The sequence below is a fragment of the Struthio camelus genome, chromosome Z, assembly GCF_040807025.1.
Source record: "Struthio camelus isolate bStrCam1 chromosome Z, bStrCam1.hap1, whole genome shotgun sequence".
In the NCBI taxonomy this organism is placed as follows: Eukaryota; Metazoa; Chordata; class Aves; order Struthioniformes; family Struthionidae; genus Struthio; species Struthio camelus.
The window spans coordinates 23,034,567-23,050,271 of NC_090982.1; the positions used below are offsets into that span (position 1 = coordinate 23,034,567).

At 38.3% G+C, this 15,705-nt stretch overlaps 1 protein-coding gene across 3 annotated transcripts in view; it reads right to left on the reverse strand.

Annotated features, from left to right (window-relative positions):
- The window catches only part of BNC2 (basonuclin zinc finger protein 2), a 360,399-nt gene that overhangs the window by 21,598 nt on the left and 323,096 nt on the right, over nt 1–15,705 (reverse strand). For 2 of the 3 annotated variants that reach the window (XM_068928904.1, XM_068928906.1), the window contains one exon: nt 6,321–7,054. In XM_068928904.1, the coding sequence (XP_068785005.1) occupies nt 6,394–7,054 (661 nt within the window). In that variant the 3' untranslated portion in view covers nt 6,321–6,393. Of the gene's footprint in view, nt 1–6,320; nt 7,055–15,705 lie in introns of those variants that run through there. The other variant, XM_068928905.1, reaches the window with a different exon arrangement.

Here is a 15,705-nt window from a genome sequence, read left to right on the forward strand (position 1 = left end):
GCTGCTCAGCTCAGGTTTTTTTTTTTTTTCCTGCTTCGTAATGGGCCACTATTTGTTACAAACCAAGCCTTGTCTTGAGATCTTATATAAAAAAAAGAAATATTTATTCTTTGCAGTAAAGGTCACATGAATTTACAACACCACACTTTAGAGGAGAGAAATGGGAAAACAGTATTATGACAACTACAGCTGCTATTTAAAAAAATACAGTGTCATCATAATGAACAATAATACTGGTTAAAGTCAGAGGACTTGTCAAAAATTTGTCCTTTTTTAACTCCTTGGTGTTCAAGAAGTGTGTTTTTCCTTCTGTGCGAATGCCAAACATAACAGCATCAGCAGTGGGATATATTTGACCAATACCTTGATTAGAAAATTAAAGCTGTCATTCAAGACCATGGCTTGACTGGGGAAAACAAGCCACATCAAGGCTAGTTAACTACAGACTCAGGACAGTATTACTCATGTAAAAAAAGTTGCTGCTTCTCTCTGTTATGAGCCATTTTAAAGGCAGTGATAATGCTGTTTGGCATGAAGAGACAGAAACCATGGGACTGGAACAGGCATGTATTTGGGCAAACATGTGGGTGAAAGGTTCAGGCCATCATATGATGTTGCTCTGTTCACAAAGGAAAACTGGGTATGGAAAAGAGCTCCTTTTATGTCCCTACAGGAGGGAAAAAAAGCCCAACTCATCATGTGGCGACAGCAGGATATGCTGATGCTTATCTAGCAAAGTAGCACTAGAGTCACTGTTTTGTTGAGTTACTATAGTAGCAAAGTAGTGACATAAGGAAAAAAAATAAAAAGGAGCTGACATATACCAGCTGCCATCATGTGTCTGCCACTCACCTTTTCCCCACAGGGAACTCGGCTGCTTCTTTGCCCCTACTGCAGACACCTTTCTTTCTTCTTCTTCTCCCTCCCCGCTTTTTTTTTTTTTTTAAATAAAAGTAATTCTGTTAATATAACCCACAGAGAAAAGTGACAAAAACATTCTTGGGACAAAAGAAGGGGTGATAGTTCTGTTCATGTGACTAGCACTTAAAATTTAGAGGAGCATGTGTGTGCTTCTAGATCAATCACTTTCCCTGCCTCCTTCCAATAATGGTTTGAAAATGTCCTACAGAATTTGAGCAAAGATGTACTTCTGAAAATATGTTCTGTATTCTCATGTTAGCTGACATCCCAAATGATCTTGTGAAAAATGGGTCCAATCTAAGTACTTCGATTATAAAATACCAAACTCATTGAAGGATAAACTTTTGGAACTAATTCTATGGTCTTGTAAATGTCTCCTATCTTTGGAACAGATCAAACCCTTAATCATTACCTTTCTGAGATACCCCTGTTCCAGATATTCAACAACTCTTTGTCTTGTTGCTTTGGCACATTCCTAGCCCATATAATTAGCTATGCCAGATCCTTAACTGTGTTAATTAAGTGAGAAGACTAAAACTCAGGGAAAACTCATGCAGAATCCCGCAGTCCCTCTTCCTGTGAGCTGTACCGGCCCCCATCAGCAGAGAGGCTGACCTCCCCAGGCAGCTATTTTACTGTTTAGAACCTGACTTCACTCTTTTTCCTAAACAGTTCCTTTTTTGGGGATGGAATGGGAAGGGCATAGGTGAAGGAAAACTTATGAACTTCTGGAATAGGCAGGGAAGGTACACTTTTAAAGAGAGAGGGAGAGAGAAAGAGGGAGAGAAAGAGGGAAAGAGAGAGACAGAAAGAAAGAAAAAGGAAAGAAAGAAAGGAAGAAGAAAGAAAATGCACTGAAGTGTACTGACAGCAAATGTGGTACACAATTTCTGCTGCGTAATGTATCTACAGATCCCTGGGAAACAGACAAATTTTATGAGCTGAGTCATGACAAACCATTGGCAGATCTTTCAGAGCAAAGTGTAAGAGTTAATAGGCTTTTTAATCTATACCCTCCACATTTTATCAAATTCAGTTGTGACTCAGTGACCGAACGCTCATACTTGGTGTGCAATACTACAATGTCACCATTTTAAACTGCAGTTTAAAAGTTGGCTGACTTTTGCGTTATAAAACTGTCCTGTGAAGCTGCAGCTAGAGACAAAGTTAACATTTCAGCCATTACAACATATATCTGGTTGAGCTAAAAATGGACTAAATATTGTAAGGTGTGCCTTATGGCTTAAATGTCTTAAATTAGCTCTTTACAAAGACCAGCTTAATGAGTCCTCACAGCAGCACCCTTATGGGGTAATATTATTATTAGTCATTTTTAACAGATGCAGAACATAAAGAGGATATGTGATCTGTCCAAGACTAAGCAGTGACAAGGGGCCACCAGTGGTATTAAAGGTCAGTTCTTGGCTCCTTCCCATTGGGATTTGATTTTGCTGTTTTCCTTCGAAACTGTTAAGTACAGTTTTTCAAAAGAAACCTACCGTTTAACTAATATCACACGCTTTCCTGGAAAAAAAACAAAAAACAAAAACACCCCTCTCCAAAACAAAGAAAAAAACTAAACAACCTCCACAGAAGTAATTCTGTTTCAAAAGGAGATGCAGTATGCAATGTGGACAAAGGCTGTATGATATCTACAGAAAAATACATCTACTCTGCATGAACAAAATGGTAAAATGACCTCGAGAGTCTGTCCACTATACCTATAGGAACCAAACCAGGAGAAGCAAATACCAGGTGAAATGAAGAGTCTCTGCATGCCTCTTCTTCTCTTCCCCAAAGTCAATCTAATTCTTGTGAAAAGGTGTAGACTGACAGGTTTGGAAACTGAGGGTTAGCCATAGGATTATGACAGCATAAGCAATTGCACAACCTTCCTCTCGTCGCCACAACATTACAGCCATGCCCTGCACCGCACAAATGAAAGATTCAGTCTTTGTGCTTGCTGCATTCTGGGTCACTGCTGAGATCACTGAGAGATGCTGGCTATTATGTTACTTTTTGTCATTAAAACCAAACTTCTTCCATATCGCCCTGTTTGGGGATTTTTCAGAAATTTTCAAGTGATATAAATCCCATCACAGGAAAAATTCTGTTAAATACAGGCTCTCAGAGAGAAGTATGGTAAGCAAAAAGGTGGGAAACACCATTCACTTCAATGGAAGTTTATGTGCAATCCTAAAACCAGAATATTCTGATGTCAGTATCTGAGTACTGAAGAAACCAACTGATTTGTCTACAAATAAAAATAAGCAATATTCTGTCCATGATAAACTTTTCTAACTTTATAGGGTATTTCCTACAGAGCTTAAGCACAATCTGAATGAAGTTCAGGTTGCCATAAAAGTAGGACTGCAGAGCTTCTAACAGTTTTTTTGAGGCTTTACTTTTTATAATGTCCTGTTTCATTTTGTGTAATAAACAGATTTTTTTCTATGTAATTCATCTGCTGAATTTATCTGCTGATGATGTTTAAGTTTCCAAACAAGTTTACCAAAAGCATTTGACCTTTAACAGAAACAGAGTAAAATGAGAATGCAGAACAGTGATTCATTCAAGGAAGAATTATTTATATACCTCAAATGTGTTTTTCATTAAAAAAGATATTTATTTATACCATACATACTTCAAAACAGTGTTTTTTGTTTTTTTTTTCTGTAGATATCATTCAGTTACTGTTGTTTTGGTTTTTCTACTTTCCATCTTCCTTGGTCCTAATAGCTTGGGAGCAGGGTAGGAGTGCAGTACAGACAACACTACAAAGGTCCATGTGTTTTAGAAGAATGCACCTTTACTGTTCTAATTTCCCTCTATCACAAATACACCGGGCTTGCACAACATAAAACAAAGCAAAGCAGGTCTCTCCACTCAATTTAACAAGGCAAACTAGTTGAGACTCTGAGGAAAAATAAAAAAGATGAAAGAAAAAAATTTCAGTGAAACTGCTTAGCTTTTTGCTATAAACTTTCTTTTTGTTAAACCAGAAGGCAAGTTTCTCAATCATCTGTGGGACTGAGAAATGATTTCAGGGCTTCATCAGGGTAAAGAATCAAAAAGTGAACAGAAGCTTGTACCTTAGGGGAGCATAGTGAGAATTTCTTAAGAATTTTTCTTCTCTTATTTTCTATAACTGGAAATACTGATTTATTAGCTATTGATTCCTAATTTTGGAGAAAAGAATACTGAAATGCATAATAAATCTAAAGAAGAGGAAATCCATATAAACGGTTTCCTCTAGAAAATGTAACAGGAGTAACTACTCAAGTGGACATAAAGGTAAAAATGATCAAAATGCACAACAAATAAAACAATGAGAAGCTGAAACAAAGGAGCATTTCTGACTCTTGGCTAAGAAAAAAAATGTTCTAGGTCAGTAAATACAGAAAAGGAACACATTCTCACTGAACGAGTATCATATTGTATGCTAAAATATCCCTTTTTTTTTTTAAAGAAAAAAAGTCTACAACACACACCCTAATGGTTTTGGCTGTAGGCTGAACTTAAGTAAATATCATCATTCAGTCAGTATGTTGTGGTAACTTAGGCTGCCAGTGTGGTTTACCAGCTCAAGCAACATGTGTAAACACCGGAAACAAAAAAGATTCAGAGGACAGCCTCTCTTTCTCCCTTTCTCAATTGCTTGCTCCTTTTCCCTCTCCCTCTCCCACTCATGCTTGCTCCCTCTCACTCTCTCTCTCTCTCTCTCTCTCTCTCTCTCTCTCTCTCTCAAACTTTCATTCTTTCCTAACAAACTATGTGGGTGAAACACAAAACATTAGCAAAACTAGAGATCCTTTTTCTGGCCTCTAATTTAACCAAAGGGAAAGTTACCCAATAAAAAGTCCAGCATATGTTTTCAGAGCTTCTAAGTGCTTCTGCCATTAATTTTTTTTTTGATTGCTTCTATAAAACATGCCTTAATCATACTACAGCACTTTCCATTGCAAATAAGACGACTTTACAGAACAACAGAGTTATTAACAGTATTTCCCTGTTCCTGTTTTTTTAGACATCACAAAAATCCAGCCCATAGTAAGGGGCACACAATATTATATCCATCTTTGTTCTGTGACAAGTAGTATCAGCATCTCCATCCCCAAATATTATCCATGTTCAACAAAAGAAATGTTTCCACTGATTCAGATGACACAATTCTTTTTTTTTTCTTCTAAGTAATGTAGTATATAAGGAATAAGGATGCACTATTGTTTCTAATAATAATTGGCACTTGAAAAAAGCACCAAGAATTCTGTATTTCACTTTACTCCTTTTCCCACCCCTGGTGTTTTTTTCTGTAGTCCAAAATCTCCAACTATGGTTATGGTGAATAAGTAAGTACATTTTCTTTTTTCAAAATGTGTGCAAAGTTGGCACTTTTGTATTAACACTAAACACTAATACTCTTTGTTTGGCATTCATGCCCTCATACTGACCAGACCACTTTTATCTAAGTGTATTTTTTTTAAAGACACTTACTGAAAATATGGCAATAGTTTAAGGAAAAAAAAAGCATGGATATTATTACACATCCCCTTGTAGTGTACGAAAAAGTGCATGACTGGATTTATGTAATAGTACAAGACAAAAAAACTGTATCAGACTAGGTACTGTAAAGCATGCCAGCACCTCTGTATTACTTATATCTAGCAGGTAGTTAAAACAAGACCGTGGTTCTTTTAAAAATGTGCATTAAAGCTAACTTAAATGAGTAGAACTAGCCAGCGAACTATTTTTCCTGCTTACCTAACAGCTGAATGTAACTGTAAAAATTAAGCAAAAAAATAAGAGTTAAACCACAATCAATACAATTGTTTTACATCATAGGCCTGTCAAGGCTCAATATATATATACAAGTGTAACAGCCATGCTTAGTAGAACGTTATCCCCATCTTAGTAGAACGTTATCCCCATCTTAGTAGAACATTATCCCCATCTTAGTAGAACGTTATCCCCAATCTTAGGTTATCCCCAATCTTTAAAGACACAAAGACAACTAAGTAGATAATTTTTTTTCTTTTTGTTTCTTTGCTTTTTTTGTTCCTTTTTTTTTTTTTTTGCAGGCAATAGTCATGGGTAGAACAAATTGTCTCTTTGGAGATGACCAAGAACTTTATAACAGAACTAGGGACAATTGCAAGTTTTCTGTGGGTCTAGTTTTTTTTTTTGTTTGCTTTTTTTCATGAAGGGTATATCACCCGAGATTTAAGATCCCACCTTTTTGTTTTTATCCCCAGAAAATGAAAAAAAAAAAAAAATCCAACAACCAACAAAGGGAAAAAAGCACCTGGTGTTCCTTTCTTTTGTTAAAAAAGAAAAAAAAAGATTATATATATATATATATATGTATATATATATATATATATATATATATATATATCAAGAGAGACTGTGTATGGCAGTTCAAATGTGGTAGGCCCTCTGTGAGAGCTGGCATTATGCCGTGTCCATCCTTAACTAATCTACGGAAGTGAAGGGAATGTTTTTATGCAGGTTAGGGTTCTGACTGTGCCGGTTTCGGCTGCGGACAGAGGAAAACATCATGTTGCACCCAGGGACTTTGCATTTGTGCATCTCTCGCAAGTGCACTGTTTTATAGTGCACCCTGAGGGTCCCCTTGTTGCTGTACATTTTGTGGCAAATGTTACACATTATCCCACCGTTGCTCACCGAGACACTGTTGAACATGAGGGATCCGGGGACATCGGCGCCCATACCTACAGCTAAGGCAGGGGCATCTGCTTTGTGGGCAGACTCCCCGCTGTCACTTGCCCCATCAACGTCGTCCAGGAGAATGCCCTCGTCGCTGCCTGCATCAGATTCTCTTGAGGAATGGATACTGCTGCTGGACTGGATGCTGGAGGTGGTGCTCAGGTCCAGGACCATGTAGTCCTCCGACATGCCCCTGCCGTACCCATTCATGTGGGAATCCTCAGTACCGGCAGGTGAGGAGGTGTCTTCCCGTATGTCGAGCCCCATCTGATGCTGAGCGCCATAGATCTTCACCAAAAATTCGTCACGGAGGTCTTTGCTAAGAGAAGGCTGTGAGGAGTCCAGGCCCATGTCATCCAGTTCTTTGGTCAACAGTTTACGGTGCAGGTTTATGTTAGCACTGTGTCTGGGAAAGGAAGAGGGAAGGGAAGAAAGGAAAAATGTACAGTATTTTTGATTAAACATACAGTTGCCAAGCACCAAACCCAAATTCTGATGTAGCAAGGATTTATACTTATTTATAATTTGTCCCCTGTCCACATTGCTTGGACAATTCTATTTCTTTATAAAGGAACAATTTGCAACATAAAAAAAAAACAAAACAAGCAAAATAACCCCCCACCCCCGACTCCCTTTTCGTATCAACTACTGTTCCCTAGCATTGGTCCCCAGCAGTGGCTACAGCCCTTGCATTTGAGATTTACAAAAAAACCTGGAATAACAGAAAATGTGAAATGCTATTCTTGATCCCTGAATCCCTGCCAGTTTTCCTAAAAGCCTTGCTTCAGAAGAAGATATTATTAATATATAGAATATCTGTGTGAGTTTGCATATGTGTATATATATATTTTTGTATATTTATACATTCATACATACATATATAAGTATGAAATATACATATATATGTATTCACACAACTGTGTAAGTGAAATATAGGAAGAGAAAAATATTAACATGACTGAATGATAGCTAGTTAGGGGTCCTGATTCTGATGATGTAATTCGGATATAAAGGTATTCAGAATCAGGCCAAATACAGATGGAAAAGACTTGAAGGGGTTAAGAAAACAAGTCTCTGAAATCCACAAACGAGTTTCCGAAAATCTCAGACACAGTCACTGGTTCCATCCTTCTGGGAGGGTACTGTTGCTCTTCACTATGCTCTTCCCAGTGCTGTATCTAATGCAGTGCTAAATGACTGAAGTGGTGTAACTTCCAATAAAAAAATACTAATGACAATACAGAATTTTACCCCAAATCAGTCAAAACACTTAAGCAGGGGCTTTGGCTTAGAGATATCCTGAAGTCACTGAGTGCTCAAGAGGCACTGGAAAAGCTGTCACTGACGTCAGTGGTCTTTGGACCAGATCCCAAGAGCTGCAAGTTAAAACATTCTCAAGTGTTTTACAGGATCAGGGCCTTTGTTCTCAAGAACTAAAGCTCTGCATTTGCAAATAAAACTTAAGCCTTTGGGTTAGTAGCTGTGTAATACAGTCTATTATTTTAAATACTGCATTCTACTCTCCACTTTTGACATTGGCCTTTATTTATCCATTGCAGTAGAACCTCACTGATTTGCAGTAGGGTCAGGAAAATCCTCTTTGAACAACTGCATTTTCTGAATTAATGATGAAACCAACAAACATGACAGACATCAAAGACCTCTGAACACAGAACACGCTCCTTCTGTCAAAGTGTTTAAAGATGCGAAATTAGTATAAAGTTTTCGATATTAGAAAACTTTAGGGTTCAGTATTCTGAATGTGCACCATTGCTGAGGAAAAGGAGGATAAATATTTATTTTCTTTGGAAGGTGACTGGATTTTCAAATCAGTGACAAAAGAATTAGCGAAGTTCTACTGCATAACATTCTTTGCAAGCTAAGGACCCAAACCCGCAATTTACAACATGCAGACTCACCAGTCTGTCTGCCCATTATAAATTGCAGATCAGAGCCCAAATGTAGGAGGGGAAGGAAAGAGGGCAGGGAGGGGAAAGAGAGAGAGAGAAAGAGAGAATTTTAACACAGGAACACTTTAATTTGCAAAAATTTATACTAGGTATAAAATTGGCACAGGTAGACATAACATTGACCAAACGTTTTACAGACATTCATGTCCTACAGTAACAAAAAAGGGAGAAGGAAAACAATAGCTATTAGCAATACTTCCTTATTGGAAGCTTTTGTTTAAGAAACCCTTTGAAACATACCTCTCAACCAGCTGAAGGTCCAATCATGGTACAGCAATACAATGCAGACAAACAAGGAAAATGCAAATCCAGGAAGATTAAAGTGATGTGGGGTTAATTACTGTAATTTTCTATCACTTATTTTGTGAGGCATCTATCTGTTGCACATAATTTACAGTAATAAGTAAAGATAATAGCAATAGCAATGATCTGGACCGCTCACTGGGCCTGCCACTGGCCCCAGCAAGTGCAGGTTACTGTCCTTTGACGTAAAACTGTTACTGAACTGCAATTTAATCCAATCATGTCTGCTTGGGATGCAATTATTGGGGTGGGAGGATGTCTAAAATGGAAGATTTCTATCCTAATGAGAGACAGTTGAGAGGTATGGGCAAGGGCAGAAAAAAGTGGAGAGCATTCCTTGTTTTTCTCCCACATGGGAAACACTCCTTTCACACAAGCAAGTAAAGCATTGTTGGTTTTTTGAGGCGCAGAAGTGTAATTATGCATATCCCCACACTGCACTTACGAAGGCTGAGCTTACCTTGTGATAAGATCAGCTTTCTAATCTTTTGCTAAATTGAGATCACAAAAGAGAGAGAAGAGATAAGGAGAAAAGAGAGAAAGAGGAGAGAGAGAGAGAGAGAGAGAGAGAGAGAAAGAGAACAAATTCACATTCCAATCCAGACATATCTGGTTAAAAAAAAAGACAAAAGAAAATAATATCTGAAACCAATAAAATATAGACTTTAAATAAAACCTTGACCATGAAATTGGTTTTTTTCAGCTGTATTCTCACTTATGCTGTTGTCCTGATGGCTACTGAGTCAACCACACAATATGAAAAACATAAACCAAATTAATCAAAGCAAATTCACAGCATCCTCATCATCATCCACAAATGAGTTCTGAACAGATGCATGCAGTGTGCACATACATGAATGATAAACAGTAGTCCCGGCAGCCCCTCTTTCCATATAGCTGCTCCTTGCCTTCCTGATGTCCGATGGCATACACCCCAACTAAAGCTGCTAAGTACAGGAAATGCTTACTGTGACGGCCTGTCCACGCTGACCAGAGTTATTACATGAGCATAAAAGCACAGTTGTGCTTATCATCATAACGCTAACTGCTAACTACTCAGAAAGGGCTCGTGTGTTTACTTCTTACCATTTCTCCAGCTTACCCCACGCCCCGGCCCCCGACCCACCCCTGATTTCACACCGATTCCACAGAATACGGGAATTTGCTGCGGTGCAGAAACCAGTCAGGAGAGCTGTAACTGTCTGCTGCCTCTCACATGTTCACGCTTGCTGTTTCCTTGGTTTGCTGCTGAGAGAAACAGTGGCCAGGCACGCAGTGAAAATAATGTCAACATTCATTGAATGAAGAGATAAGTATAAATTACCGCGGTTAAAGAGGGGCCACTGAGCCCCAGATGGACAGAGGCCATTCTGAGAAAGACCAGCGTAAGGATGAAACCCCTGCTGATGCTTTGATAAGGAGAGATGCCTCCCTTATTCAATTCTCACTTGCAGCAGTGGCAATCAGTAATCTAATTAAAGTATGTACCAGCCCATAATATCTGTCAGGCAAACGATGTGCAGAAATGTGTGGACAAGTTCTGGCACTCTGCTCGGTAGTGTCCCTTTTCCGCTGTCAGCAGTACTGTTGGATTCTCCTAATATAATTACATTGACTTTTATTCAATTAAGTGCCATTCCTAGCCTTAAAAAAAAGCTACTTTATCAATTGATTCAGGTGTAATGCAATAATAAAGATGAACTCATGGCAGTGCATTAGCTCTGCTGTTCATAACTTCTGAACATAGGTTCATTCATAGCAGTCGATTTCCATTATGCAACCACAGTTCAAAAGAATTGATTCTTTTACATTCATTTCTTAATCTATTTCACTTGTGTTTAATACTTTCCCTAAATATCACATGCAAAAACATTCTGTTAGGGACGACAGGCATGCATAGTGAGAAAAAGTTCATTTTTTTGGACACTGCATATTTTAAATGTTGAGATAAGACCAAAGTCACAGAGGCTAAAACTTTGTCAGAATTAAGAGTACTGTGTGCGTAAATTACTAGCCACTGAGGTTTCCAGTAGCTGAATGACAAGTGCGTTAGGAGGGAAGGAAAGCGTGATTTCACAGACACGCAACGCTGCAATACCCAGGGCCCGGTGTTGCATCCTTTTGCTGTCTGATTCGCATCTAAACATAGCAATGCGCTCTGAGGCTCTGGCTGAGGACCATGTACGGGGTGTTGCTTGAGCAGCGCCCTGCATAAAGACTGGTATTCTGGGGGATGACAGCAGCACTCCTGGGGTTTCTGTGGTAAAGGCAGCAGGGCAGTCTGCTGGAGCAATATGCCCATTTCTGTTGAGGATTGCTGCAAAGAGTGGATCCATAAAGGAAAACGGAGCAAAGAAAGAAGAGCATGGATGAAAGCTGAGCGGAGAGAGAAACAGTATCCTGAACGGGGCAGGGAAGTTTAAAAAGGGAGATGTTCCAGAAAAGGCAGGCACTGGTAATCGGCAAATAGAATATGGCTGAATTTAGGAGCAGAAATTAGCATCTTGAAAGCTACAAAGAATATTATTCAAGTGGAAAGGCAGAATAGTATGTGGCAGATACACCACTTTGACCAAACAGGCCCAAGCAGCAATCTGAGAGACGTAAGAAGAGAACAAAAAAATAGCACTAAAAATATTGGCCAAGCCTTTACTGTCTTGTTTCTTGATAACCGTAACTATGTCTTTGGTTCCCTCATCCTATGCTATTCTTCCTTGACTTTTTCTTGGAAAACACTACTTATTCAACTGATTTACACTACTGCAAAGGGTCCCAGGCCTCTTGCACCATACCAAACTGAAGTATTTTATCCTAACCTCTTCCAACGCTCCGTCGTCTGCTCAGATACTCTCAAATCCTAACAAGTCCTCTAAGAGCTCCCTGCCAATGTCAGCCTTGTTATCTGTCCACCTGCTCCTCCTCATGGCACCTGCAGTTTCTTTCCTCAGCTGTTCTGCTCGTTGTGATTTTCACCACCACTGCCCCCTTACTCACGCCTGCCAGGACCATGCAAACAACATTCCCTAGGTAGGCTGAGGCATGGTTTCAGTGTAGCGATTTATGCCAGGGCATGAACCCTACCATCAAATAGGTGAAAAATCAGGCACACCAAAGGCAGCCATGGTCCAGCCTGCCATGGCTATATTATTCCTCATACCTGAGGTAACTAATTTTATTAAAGCCATCTCAGGCGTCCAGTACACTGCAGTTGTTACTGTATCTGCAGAGGAAAAAACTTAAAGTACTTAAACAAATGGAACAAGTACACAGACGTATAGAAAATATATAAACATTTGACCTAATAAAATCCTTTGAGTGTATCTGGATTTCTTAGACTGCTTACTTGTACACCATCTACTAAAATCAGATTTGATCCTGGCAATATAAAGAGAACTGGAGAATGAGGTCTTAAAGACAGAAATATGAGGTCGAAGAGCTTAATTAAAGGCAGATCTCATTCAACTCCAATGACCAGACCTACGCCATCCTAGGTAACATCGGACTGTGATGAAAGTTACTTCTGAGAATTAAGAATAATACATGTCAAAGAATGCCCAAACGTCTGTTTAGTTCTGTATTACATGTCATTTGCCCTTAAAAATGAGGGGGATATTTCTACAAGATGTTTTGAGATGCAGTTTACTGTGACAAGAAAGTTTCAGTGAAGTCTTGCGTATTTGGGGAAGCCCAGAATGCCTGACTTTTCATATAATTAAAATTCTTCTTCCATGTTACTACTCATGAATTAGTCATATGGAGGGCAGAAGAGTGTGGACAAGTTCTCACTAGAGGGAAGCCCAGCCTTCTGAATTCAATGATCTTAAGAATGAATCAGTGCTGCAAAGGATGATAATGATAATGATGATATATGTGAAATCTGTGGTTGCTGTCAAGTGGCAAGGGTATCAAACTTCCCAGTTCACTGTCTCCTTTTCAGACTGGAATTTTGGTAGTGGTGCGATGCAGAGTGCTACAGTGACCACAGCAGCTCTCTGGCTGTGGGTGTGATGCTACCAGTGGTGGTATTTTCCTTCCGTTCTTAAGTTCACAGAAATACTCTTCCATAATTAGAATTCACTGTTGGTTCCACCCCACCTACTACTAGCAAGCTTCTCTTGTGAGAGATGCACTGTGCATCAACAAAAGAACGGGAATTATAAGCCTAGGAAATATGGTCAATTAAATGTACATGCCATTTACACAGCTCATAAATCCAGACTGGGTTCTCTTCAGCAGTTTCTTTCTACACTTGTCAATGAATCTGATTTTGTTAATTTACTATCCATTTGTTGGAAAGAAAAATGTAATGGCTGCTTTATTTTAGTTTATTTTTATTTAGTCATTCTTTTTATTTGTTTTTGAAGTGACTGAGGAGGAATTTATCATAGAGTAAAATTTGTCCTGGCGCAGAAGGTGGTGTAAATTCTGTGTATGATTCAAGGCCCATTGTGAGTGCACAATGGGAGCACGCGTGGCTGCAGTCCTATCTGCACTGGGACAAATCTCACTTATAATGAGCACAGCAGAGTTAGAGGATTCAGATAATAAAGAGTACTCTGTTTATTTAAATTGAAGTACAAAAGCACAAAATGATGTGGATGAAAAATTAACTTGTGTATTTTACTGACAGTTCAGGACAGGGCACACTGTCAAAAATGAACCACGAAGCAATATTTTCTAATTTTACCAGGAGAAAAAAATTATTAGGCTTAAATATTAAGTGTGTGAGAGAAAGAGAAAGCAAGATTATTTCAACAACATAACTGTTAGTGCAGTCAGTTAGGGACTAAGGAAACCCCTTTTCTGGCCCCTGATGCAGTCAGATAGAAAGGTCAAACCAACCTCCGACATCCTACCTACATGTCCTAGCCATTGGTCCCTTGCTCCTCCTTGGTTGAGTGTAAGTGCCAAAGGTTCTTGATGAAAATCTCAGTCCAACATCAGAATGACTGTACAGTATTGTACATCAAAATTCTGAAAGGAATAATTTCAACGTTTCCAGTTGTATTCCCTCACATCCTTCCTTCCTCTGTTTCCCACTAAAACAATTATCCCAAACCTCCTATAGCTCAAGAGTTCTGAAAATGCATTTTTGACAAATAAATGATTTGCCAAAATAATGTCACCCAATTCTTTCATTCAAATGCTGCAAAGAAATCAGAGATAGGAGCTCACAGCAGCTTTGGCTAGCTTGCTTTAAATTACAGTAAGTAATCCTGGCATTAAGTAAAATGATAAAATTATATTTAGAGACTTAGTACATTAAAATACAACATTAAGTATTCTTTTTCCTTCTAGGTAATAGTCAATATTTTTTTAAGAAGAAAGAAGGTAATATTTTGTCATAAAACCTGAAACCACACAGTCTTCAACTGTTTCAAGGTTCTATTGCAAAATCAAAGGCCAGGACATGTTTGTCTGAAATTTTGCACAGAGATCTGCAAACCTCTCATCGACAGTGGATATGGAAGTAACTGCTCAGGTTGCACAGGCCCCAGACAAGCTATCCTCTTGCACATTTAGTTTAAAGTCTTGTCAATCCACTTTAAAGCATCATGAACAATGAAGCTTTCATTATGCCTCCCATAAGAGTCTTCCACACCTAACTTCAGCTCCATAGAATTTTTGCCCAGTGTTGAGCCTCCTTTTCTTACCTATAATGAAAAGATGTGAACCAAAGTTCTCTTTATCTTCACCTCAAAGGTTGTGAATTAAGATTTACAGCTTCGCTTAAAAATTTCACATGATTTTAATCTCTAACATAGCAAAGCATTGTGGTCTTACCTCCATTTCATGTTGCTTTCCTGTTTATTTAAGCCTGAAACTCACAAAAAGGTTCAGAATACGTGAATGTAACACAAAATAAACCCAGAACTTTAGCCTTTCTCAGAATCTCTGCAGACAGAAAGTGCTGAGTTTCATGCAGCTAAAATCAAAGAAAGTAAGACTCTGGCTAAATATAACAGTGTACATATTTATGAGTATAGATATGGCCTTAATTCTGATGTTTCTTCAAGAAGGAAGCAGCAGTCATTTTCCCCATTTACTTAAGAAAAATCAACAATAAAATAGTTCCTGGAATTTAATTAGCATTGTTAGAGAAATTATTTTCTTATTTACCATTCTAATTTTGCCTCTCTCTCAGTAGTCTTTGATAAAACCTGATTTTTTTAATGTTTAAAAAAAAAAAAAAAGGAAATCCATAAATCTAATACAGATAATAAGGTTTGAAATTCTGGTCTAAGTAAATGATGAAAATCACGTTTATCTAAACAGGGCCAAGATTTCAGCCTATGCATTACCACTTCCATGTATCTAATCATGCTTAATTTGCCTCTGAAAGCAGGGGGAAAAATTAAGATAGAGGCCAGTACTTTAGAACAATGGGTAAAGACAAAAAGCTATACTACTCAATGAAACTATGGCATTTTTACATGAGCAGTTTGGGTAATTACATCGGTTCTTGAGGCTTTAAATTGCATAGAATCTGAAAAATATTAACCTTTCATAGCAAGAAAATCTAAAAGGTAAAATACAGTTCAGCACCTATTAAAAAAAGTAAAAAAAAAAAAAAGTGCTTATTAAATGCAAGAAATAAAGGACAAGCAAGTTCTTGCAAATTAAAGATGTGGAGCCCAGTCATTTCAATCCCTTTCAATATGAAACAAATCACTCACACTGGTCACGAAGACAGCTCCCTCTACACTCAAATTATTCACTTGAAGATAAGCTCCCACCAAACTCTTCAGGGGTTTAACTAATTTACAGCACAGATACGGCACGT